General features: G+C 41.4%; 1 protein-coding gene across 1 annotated transcript; it reads left to right on the top strand.

The window, feature by feature from the left end:
• The first annotated feature begins 1,328 nt into the window (after positions 1-1,328).
• On the top strand, positions 1,329-2,653 carry LOC109773174 (transcription factor bHLH61). Its single transcript, XM_020331873.4, has 4 exons — positions 1,329-1,537; positions 1,627-1,758; positions 1,950-2,120; positions 2,380-2,653. Exons 1-4 carry the CDS (start codon positions 1,460-1,462, stop codon positions 2,467-2,469), a joined length of 471 nt encoding a protein of 156 aa, XP_020187462.1. The 5' UTR covers positions 1,329-1,459; the 3' UTR covers positions 2,470-2,653.
• The last annotated feature ends 8,184 nt before the right edge of the window (positions 2,654-10,837 follow it).

Raw genomic sequence — 10,837 nt, forward strand, 5'->3', positions numbered from 1 at the left:
ATGACGACGGTCATCAGTAGTCCCTTTGATGCGACCACCATACCGACCGCGGCGAAGCAGACCGACAAAAAGGACCGTCAACTGATGGAAAAGGCGGCGGTCAACACAACAACACTCGCAAAGAAAAGTAAGAATGTGGCGGCCTGTTTGCTTCCCCCTCGACTTGCCGCGGCTCTGGCAAGTGCTACCCCGCCTACTGCAGCCACGTAGGCAACCCCTCAGTCGTCGGTGGTCGACGACGGGATGGATTCAGATTCTACAAGAAGCGACGATGACATGCTAGATGGAATGCCCCAAATGTATTTTTTCCTCCTTTTGTTTTGTTGTTTGCATTTTCTTAGTATAGTTATGCATTGTTCGATATTGATTGCTAGATTCTTCCTTTACTTTTGAAGTGAACAAATGAACAATGATGCCGAAGCTTTCATGAATGAATTGAATTCAAGCCACACACTTGGGCTCGGTGACATTGGAATGACTATGCCCTATAACCGAACGAGATAAGCCGGGATGATGGACGAGGAGGATCAGGTCCAGGAGATCGATGAGAGTCATGCGAAGAGGAAGCCGTCGACGGGTAACTACATGATCTCTATGTTTATGATGTGATGCATTTTAAATCGCTGTGTTTGTGTTGAAATATATGATCAATTTGTTTGAATAGTTTGAGCAATAGATTTCAAAGTTAGTGAAACCAAAATTTATAGGATAGGGGATCTGCTAGCTGCGGAATAGTGCTTTCCCTAAAAACAAATAGTAAAGTAGGATAGGAAGCTGTTTTGATAATTTTAGTATAGAGGATCGGCCCTTAAACAGTATTGGATGAAGGCACATGCATGACAAATTAGTTTAGCTAGGGAATGAATTAACTTTCCTCCAAGACATGCCTTGTTGCGCGACTTTCATATTGCTGCAGCGACGCCAGTGATTTACAGGGGCGTAGCTGAGGGTGGAAAGGGGGTGTCCCATGCATGGTCGACCACCCTGGAATTTTCAGAAATGATATTATTTTTAAATCGGTGCTTCTCAAAAAACTGTTGTATACATGCATCCGTATGCAAGAAACACACACAGTGGGCACTTGGTGGGCAGCAACTGACGGTACACTTTACATTTCTCGGCGGCATATATGCATGGAAAGGAAAGAAGAGCCGGAGGAAGAGCCAAACCGAGTTTTGAACCTACTACCTAGAATCGAATCTCTCCTCGTCATCCCATCTTCCATTCAATTCCCTGAACCGCAATAAGGTCACGTGAGCGGCCACCTCCGGCGATCACTATATAAAGACGTGTGCGCCCGGAGCTTCTTCATCCTCATCCCCTTGAAGCAACTCTCTCTCTCTCTCTCTCTCTCTCTCTCTCTCTCTCTCTCTCTCTCTCTCTCTCTCTCTCTCTCTCTCTCTCCATTTGGATTAGCACGTGAAGGATTAACTGCAGAGACAATCAGAGAGACGGCATAATGTCGAGGGAGCGCAAGAAGGCAGCTGCCCTACAGGAGAAGATGCAGATTCTGCGCTCCATCACTCACTCCCACGCGGTAACCCACGCCTCTTTTCGCTGCCCTTGGTGTGATCTTATGCTGCCATTAGCTTGATGCCTGTTTTTAAATTTAAAATCGCTGTGCAGCTGAGCAATCCTTCCATAGTCATGGACGCGTCAGAGTACATCAAGGGGCTGAAGCAGAAGATCGCGAGGCTCAATCAGGAGATCGCACGCGAGGAAGACACGCACTCGCACAAGCAGAACTCTTTCCCCACGGTATGCGCGCGCACACACCTATCACCGCACTGTGTATGTATACTGTATGGAGGACCTGAGTTATCCGGTTCTGAAGCTTAGGTTATGTACTATGAACGGGAGAGCACTGTGGCACATAGTAATACAGTGGGATATGATGTAAGATTAATGATTTAATCAATTATTGCGTGCGTCTGACTGCACTTGTGCAGGTGAGCGTGGAAGCCCTAGGGCATGGGTTCCTCGTGAACGTGTCCTCCGACAAGAGCTACCCCGGGTTGCTCGTCGCCGTGCTGGAGGCGTTCGAGGAGCTGGGCCTCACCGTGCTCCAGGCCACGGCGTCTTGCGCCGATACGTTCCGCCTCGAGGCCGTCGGAGGAGAGGTACGTACATATACATATCCCTACGCGACAATGCCTCCTCTCAATCATTAACTGAACCCCGATCGAACTGAACTGTAAAGCAGACCAACATGTTCTATCGACCTCTGCTGCCCATATATAGTCTGAACCATAAACCTACAATTATCTCATCAATAATTCGATGATGTCGTGACTAGCGACACGGTGCGACCGACTGATGGATGGATCGTAATTATCTGTGCTGATGCTGGGTTGTTTCTGTATCAATATGATGTTGCAGAACCAGGCGGGGAGTGTGGATGAGGATGTCATCAGGCGGGCGGTGCAGCAGGCCATCACCAACTGCGGCGCGGAGCAAGGGGATCAGTAGCTAGCTGCTTACGTGCCCCCACATATTCTTCTCGATCTGCCGGCCCATTTGCATAGTTTCATGGCTCTTCTCTCGATCTACCGGATGAGCTGCGATGATATATACATCCAGCTCAATCTCTAGCAATTCACCTTGTACTATCTGTTGATGAGTGATGATGGTAATTCTATCGAAATTGCAGGTAGTCCGGCAAGGTGTTATTTATCAGTTACACCGTTTGTGTAGAATTTGCATGTGAGATGGCGAGAAGCTAAGAAGGGCCATCCTCCCTGCTGCACCCCTTTAGGTTTTAGACCAACATCCCCTTGCGTTTTCAGCTGTTCATTCTGTTCTGTAATATGATGCTATCTCTATTCACTGATGTAAGACGTTTTGTTAGTTTAAGTTGAACTGCAAAAATGTCTTACAATAGTGGACAGATGGTGTATTATCCTGCTGCTATGCGGCTTAACGAAAATTTGTTAAACCTCCCCCCCCCCCCCCCCCCCCCACGCCGCCACGCACACGGCCCCTCAAAGACATATGAGAAACTAAGGAAATATTAGTATGAGTTACTCATGTGGCATGTTGCTCATACGACATAGTTCTTTTTCTCATGGGCGGTTTTGCCTTATCCACACGCATGACAACAGAGAGAGACACATCTCCTAGTTTGGTTAGAACGTTGCATACCACCCGAGAAGTCACATGGCACGGTTCTGAGATTTAGGCAGCTCAAGAATCATGTTGTTATTAGTGGACTGTTACGACATTGACCCTATAAAAGGAGACATCCCTTTCGATGAGAGAACTCAACCCAACAAATCCATGCCCCAATCTCTATTTTCGCCACCATTTGCCTCAACGGACAGGGGGTGAGTGACACTCTCTGATCTTACATCATGAAAGAAGACATGTATGGTCAGAGACATGCAATAAACATGTTGCTATGCATTCCACGATTACTCTCATCTTCGACCGAAAGTCGCTGTTGGAGATGTGCCCTAGATGCAATCATAGAGATAATTATATTTTCACGTAGCCATGAGTTATTAATTATTGTCCCTATATGTCATCTTGACGTAGATTGGGAAATACATGGTTTGTCTTTGAAACTTTATGTCATACGATGTTGGTCTAATGGTGATGATATGTGACATATCTTTTTTTTTGAGACTAACACATCTTGTTTAATGATGGCTAGTGTGTGTGTGTGTGTTCGAAGACAAGGTTACCTTGAAGCCCCCCCTCCCACTCTCTCGACGTAATCAGAACATTTTGAAGCCCCTCAGACCTGCCCCGGATATCCAAACCCTTCACGGATCCGATGGAGACATCTCCCCTTGAGTTATATTCAAGTGATAGTCGACAATTGCATGCCACAATAGTGGCTTATATAGGCTAGGGATCCTTAAAAAATGCGTGGTGTTTCTAAGTAGGAGGGGTACATTGGTAAATTTTGATTCACAAATGTGCGCGGCCGCACACACATAGATGATCTATAATCCATGGCGGGCCATCGCTACGGCACATCCTATTTGGCGCTTCAGGTGCCGGTTACAGGCGCTCACCCCTCGATCCGCTCTGGGCCGCTCGTAGCCCTTCTTTTTTCTTCTGTAAATACTCCAAAACGATGCGGGGCGATGGGATCGATCACAAAACATGTGCATTCGAAAAAAAAGAAGCGAACCAAAGTAACCACTAGGCTATCTTCTCAGCTTGTGCAGAGATGCTTTTTTCCCTTTTATTTCTTTTCTTTGTTTGTGGTTTTTTTTCTTCTGGTTAATCAGTTTCTGGACATTTTTACCCATTTCTTATATTTTCTTTCTTTTTTCCTTTTTCTAGTTTTTGTTTTCATAAATGAGATTATTTTTTCAAATTTGTGAATATTCTTTTTTCAAAATCGACGAACTTTTTTCAATTTCCCGCCTTTTTCCAAAAAATATGAACCTTTTCCCTAAAATCCATGAACTTTTATTCAAAATTTGTGAACTTTTCTCCAAGTTGCATGATTTTTTTTTCAAAATTCTATGAAGTTTTTTTTCAAATTATTATTTTTTTCAAAATTAATGAGCTTTCTTCAGTTTTTGTGAACCTTTTTTTTTCTAAAATTAATGAACTTTTTTACAACATTGATAACCTTTTTAAAATTGAATGATATTTTTTTATAGTTTAATGAACTTTATTCAAATTTGATAATTTTTTCTAAATCAATCAATTTATTTCGAGTTTGTGAACTTTTTTCAAATTCGATGAACTTTTTTTGAAATTTGAAGAACTTTTTCCAAAATAATTGTTTTTTCAATGTTTGTTAACATTTTTCAAATTGATGATATTTTTCATTTTTTTAAAATTCGTGTACTCTTTCTCAAAATTTGATGACTTTTTAAAAAATTGATGAACTTTTTTTTAAATGATTGAACTTTTTTTAATTTCTTGAACATTTTTCAAAATTGTCAAAATTTTCAAAATCAAAAGTCAACTATGGTCATGTCAACCATGACCTTTTCAACCGAGGAACCCAGCGAAAACTTTGGCTCTAAAAAAGAGGCTTCATGATTGATGGTGCCATGGAGTAGGGGGTACCCACCACGTCGTCTCCCGACCAGGTGGGTCGGGCCGAGGGCCCCCATAGTGGTTCACTAATTGGTCTCTTCTGGCAGCCCATGACGTATACAAGGAAGTTTCCACAAGACTTGACGCACAAGACGAGGACTCGTGTACATTATATAAACCGAGGCTAGACTAGTCAATAGATCATGACAACTTAGATCATTAGAATCACACCCATACGATCTCGAGGTAGATCAACCTGTACTCTATACTATCCCCATATAGATGTCGGGCCTTAACCTGGGTAAACATCGTGTCTCTTTTCTTTTCTGTTACCTTCGTGCCAAGATCACCGACTCAAGACCCCCTACTCGAGATCTGTCGAATTTAGCTCTGACATTGGTGGCCCATACAGGTTCTTGCTAGTAGTCTCTGCGGTGCGATGGGAATTTAGATTAGCTCCGGCGCGATCTATACGTCGGAACTGAGCTTCATCGTGAACGTCGGCATATTCATCGCTGGCTTGACTGGTCACTTCGACTGGGAAGAGGACTACACCCTATGTTGGATCATCAAGATCAGATGGATATCTTCATCAACAACAACTCCGGTCTAAACATAGATCATGGAAGCGTCGTCCATGGAGCTTAGGGGCTCAAAGTCAACATTGACCTCGAGCGACCGCACCGATATTTTGGACAATGAAACCATTTTCGCCGCCGCCACATACTCGAGCATCCCTTTGACGATTCCTTTGGTTGAATTGTGTGGAATTGACTCTACAACGACCGCGTAAAGTTTTGGTATATTCTGATGGAGGAATCTCCGACACTCGTCAATGTACCGGACATGTGTCGAATCTCAACAGAAATCTAGACGAGTGTGGGGCAAGGAGTCCAGTAGTTAGCTCAGACAACCTTTGTAAGATCCCGCCATTCATCAGCAGCGGAATTCTCCTATAGACATCCCCACAAAATTTAAGCTCGATCTGACCGTTCAAACTCCAGGAAACGTCTGAGGAGTGCATCAATTTTGGGATCTATTTTCTGCGGGAAAACGAATCCGAGCCAAGTTCACCTTTTTTATGAATTGGGTTATTCAAACATCATTATTAGAGGAATTATTTTCTAAAGGTACTATGGTTTGTTTTCAAAAACGTGCCCATAAATTTTGAGCCTTTTTCGAGGTGATCTTCACCATCAAGCCGATGTCAAATCAGCCCGACCTTGTTGCTCCATGGATGCCTACCTGTGATATGTCTCCATCGTATCTACTTTTCCAAACACTTTTGCTCTTGTTTTGGAGTATAATTTGCATGATTTGAACGAAACTAACTCGGGTTAACGCTGTTTTCAGCAAAACTACCATTGTGTTATTTTTGTGTAGAAATAAAAGTTTTAGGAATTGGACGAAACTTGGCGAGAATTTTTTATTGAATAAACAAAAAATACTCAAATGAAAATCTACCGAAGGGGGCCCACCTGATGTCCAGAAGACAACAGGGTGCGCACTGATGTCTTTTGGGGCCCATAGGCAGCCGTCTCACCTTACTCCAACTCCATAAGTACCGTCCTCCCGAGAAAAAATAGGAGAAGAAGTTTCATCACGTTTTACCATATGAAGACGCCGCTACCTCGTGTTCTTCATTGGGAGGGCTGAACTGGAGTCCGTTTGGGGCTCCAGAGAGGGGGATTCGTCACTGTCAGCATCATCAACCCTTCTTCATCAACAATTATATGATGCTCACCACTGGGAGTGAGTAACTTCTTTGTAGGCTTGTTGGATGACGACCCACAAGTATAGGGGGTCTATCGTAGTCCTTTTGATAAGTAAGAGTGTCGAACCCAATGAGGAGCAGAAGGAAATGACAAGCGGTTTTCAGCAAGGTATTCTCTACAAGCACTGAAATTATCGGTACCAGATAGTTGTGTGATAAGATAATTCGTAACGGGTAACAAGTAACAAGAGTAAGTAAGGTGCAGCAAGGTGGCCCAATCCTTTTTGTAGAAAAGGACAAGCCTAGACGAACTCTTATATAATGCAAAGCGCTCCCGAGGACACATGGGAATTACTGTCAAGTTAGTTTTCATCATGCTCATATGATTTGCATTCATTACTTTGATAATTTGATATGTGGGTGGACCAGTGCTTGGGTGCTGTCCTTACTTGGACAAGTATCCCACTTATGATTAACCCTCTCGCAAGCATCCGCAACTACGAAAGAATAATTAAGATAAATCTAACCATAGCATGAAACATGTGGATCCAAATCAGCCACTTACGAAGCAACACATAAACTAGGGTTTAAACTTCTGTCACTCTAGCAACCCATCATCTACTTATTACTTCCCAATGTCTTCCCCTAGGCCCAAATCATGGTGAAGTGTCATGCAGTCGATGTTCACATAACACCACTAGAGGAGAGACAACATACATCTCATCAAAATATCGAACGAATACCAAATTCACATGATTACTTATAACAAGACTTCTCCCATGTCCTCAGGAACAAACGTAACTACTCACAAAGCATATTCATGTTCATAATCAGAGGCGTAATAATTATCATTAAGGATCTGAACATATTATCTTCCACCTAATAAACCAATAAGCATGAACTACAAGGAGTAATCAACAATACTAGCAACCACAGGTACCAATATGAGGTTTTGAGACAATGATCGGATACATGAGATGAACTAGGGTTTGAGAGGAGATGGTGCTGGTAAAGATGTTGATGGAGATTGACCCCCTCTCGATGAGAGGATCGTTGGTGATGACGGTGGCTTCGATTTCCCCCTCCTGGAGGGAAGTTTCCCCGGCAGAACAGATCCTTCTGAGCCCTAGATTGCTTCTGCCCAGGTTCCGCCTCGAGACGGCGACGCTTCGTCCCGAAAGCTTCCTCTTGATTTTTTCTAGGTCAAAACACGTCATATAACAGAAGATGGGCACCGGAGGCCTACCAGGGAGCCCACAAGCCAGGGGCGCGCCTAGGGGGTCCCCTATGGTACTTTCTTCGCCCAATATTTTTTATATATTCCAAAATAATTCTCCTTAAGTTTTAAGGACTTTTGGAGTTGTGCAGAATAGGTCTCTCGGATTTTCTCCTTTCCGGTCCACAATTCCAGCTGCCGGCATTCTCCCTCTTTGTGTAAACCTTGTAAAATAAGAGAGAAAAGGCATACGTATTGTGCTATAATGTGTAATAACAACCCATAATGCAATAAATATCAATATTAAAGCATGATGCAAAATGGACGTATCAACTCCCCCAAGCTTAGACCTCGCTTGTCCTCAAGCGGAAGTCAAAATCGAAAAATATGTCCACATGTTTAGAGATAGAGGTGTCGATAAAATAAAATACGGACATGAGGGCATCATGATCATCTTTAGAACAGCAACATATATTGTCATATAATTTCTTATGCTAAAGTAACAATTCATTCACAAGGTAAAGTATGAATCAAAAACTTCATTGGAAACTAACAAACTATGATCTCAGTCATTGAAGCAATTGCAATTTATCATAACATCGGAAAGAGTCAACTTAAGAGCTTTTGTATAGCAAGTCCACATATTCAACCATCTTTCAGTCTTTCACAATTGCTAACACTCACGCGATACTTATGGGTTCAAAGCCTCAGTCGGACACAGAGAAAGATAGGGGCTTATAGTTTCGCCTCCCAACCTTTTACCTCAAGGGTAATGTCAACAATAGTACTTTATGATAACCTACATCCGAGTGGATATATATATATATATATCTTGATCTTTCTCCAACACATAGTGCTTGCCAAAAAAAAGTGTCAAAAAGGAAAGGTGGAGATCACCATGACTCTTGTATAAGGGTAGAAAATAAAAGTAAAAGATAGGCCCTTCACAGAGGGAAGCAGAGGTTGTCATGCACTTTTATGGTCGGATGCACAAAATCTTAATGCAAAAGAACGTCAGTTTATATTGCCAAAGGAAAAAATGTAAAAAGGAAAGGTGATGATCACCAAGACTCTTGTATAAGGGTAGGAGATAAAAGTAAAAGCTAAGCCCTTCGCAGAGGGAAGCAGAGGTTGTCATACGCTTTTATGGTCGGATGCACAAAATCTTAATGCAAAAGAACGTCACTTTATATTGCCCTTGTGATAAGGACCTTTATTATGCAGTCTGTCGCTTTTATTTCTTCCTTATCACAAGTTCGTATAAAGCTTATTTTCTCCACACTAATAAATCATACATATTTAGAGAGCAATTTTTATTGCTTGCACCGATGACAACTTGCTTGAAGGATCTTACTCAATCCATAGGTAGGTATGGTGGACTCTCATGGCAAAACGGGTTTAAGGGATATTTGGATGCACAAGTAGTATCTCTACTTGGTGCTAAGGATCTGGCTAGCATAAGAGGGAAAAGCAAGCTCAACATGTTGGAGGATCCATGACAATACAACTTCTATTCAGATATAAGAAAACATAACCCATTATGTTGTCTTCCTTGTCCAACATCAACTTTTTGGCATGACATATTTTAATGAGTGCTCACAATTACAAAAGATGTCCAAGATAGTATCTTTATATGTGAAACCTCTCTTCCTTTATTACTTCCTATTAATTGCAACAATGACCAAAACTAAGTTTGTCAACTCTCAACAACTTTTATTCATCATACTCTTTATATGTGAAGTCATCACTCTACATAAGATCATTATATGATCTTTTTATTTATTTTTATTCTTTCTCTTATTTTATTCCCTCAAGATCATAGCAAGATAGCAAAGCCCTCAACTCAAAACTACTCTTTATTATATGTAACTCACGGACTAGATTACATAATAAAGAGTCCGTGAGTTATATATAATAAGGAGTAGTTTTGAGTTGAGGGCTTTGCTTTCTTGCTATGATCTTGAGGGAATAAAATAATAGAAATAATAAAAAGAAATAAAAAGATCATATATTGATCTTATGGAGATTTATGACTTCACATATAAAGAGTATGATGAATAAAAGTTGTTGAGAATTGACAAACATAGTTTTGGTCATTGTTGCAATTAATAGGAAGTAATAAAGAAAGAGAGGCTTCACATATAAATATAATATCTTGGACATCTTTTGTAATTGTGAGAACTCATTAAAATATGACATGCTAAAAAGTTGATGTTGGACAAGGAAGACAACATAATGGGTTATGCTTTCTTATATCCGAATAGAAGTTATATTGTCATGGATCATCCAACATGTTGAGCTTGCCTTTCCCTCTCATGCTAGCCAAATTCTTTGCACCAAGTAGAGATACTACTTGTGCTTCCAAACATCCCTTAACCCAGTTTTTCCATGAGAGTCCACCATACCTACCTATGGATTGAGTAAGATCCTTCAAGTAAGTTGTCATCGGTGCAAGCAATAAAAATTGCTTTCTAAATATGTATGATTTATTAGTGTGGAGAAAATAAGCTTTATACGAACTTGTGATAAGGAAGAAATAAAAGCGACAGACTGCATAATAAAGGTCCTTATCACAAGTGGCAATATAAAGTGACGTTCTTTTGCATTAAGATTTTGTGCATCCGACCATAAAAGCGCATGACAACCTCTGCTTCCCTCTGCGAAGGGCTTATCTTTTACTTTTATCTCCCTTATACAAGAGTCTTGGTGATCATTACCTTTCCTTTTTACATTTTTTCCTTTGGCAATCACTATGTGTCGGAGAGATCCGGATATATATATATCCACTCGGATGTAGGTTTTCATAAAGTATTATTGTTGACATTGTTGGGGAACGCAGTAATTCCAAAAAATTTCCTACGCACATGCAAGATCCATCTAGGTGATGCATAACAACGAGAGGG

Source organism: Aegilops tauschii, chromosome 2, assembly GCF_002575655.3.
Source record: "Aegilops tauschii subsp. strangulata cultivar AL8/78 chromosome 2, Aet v6.0, whole genome shotgun sequence".
Taxonomy (NCBI): domain Eukaryota; kingdom Viridiplantae; phylum Streptophyta; class Magnoliopsida; order Poales; family Poaceae; genus Aegilops; species Aegilops tauschii.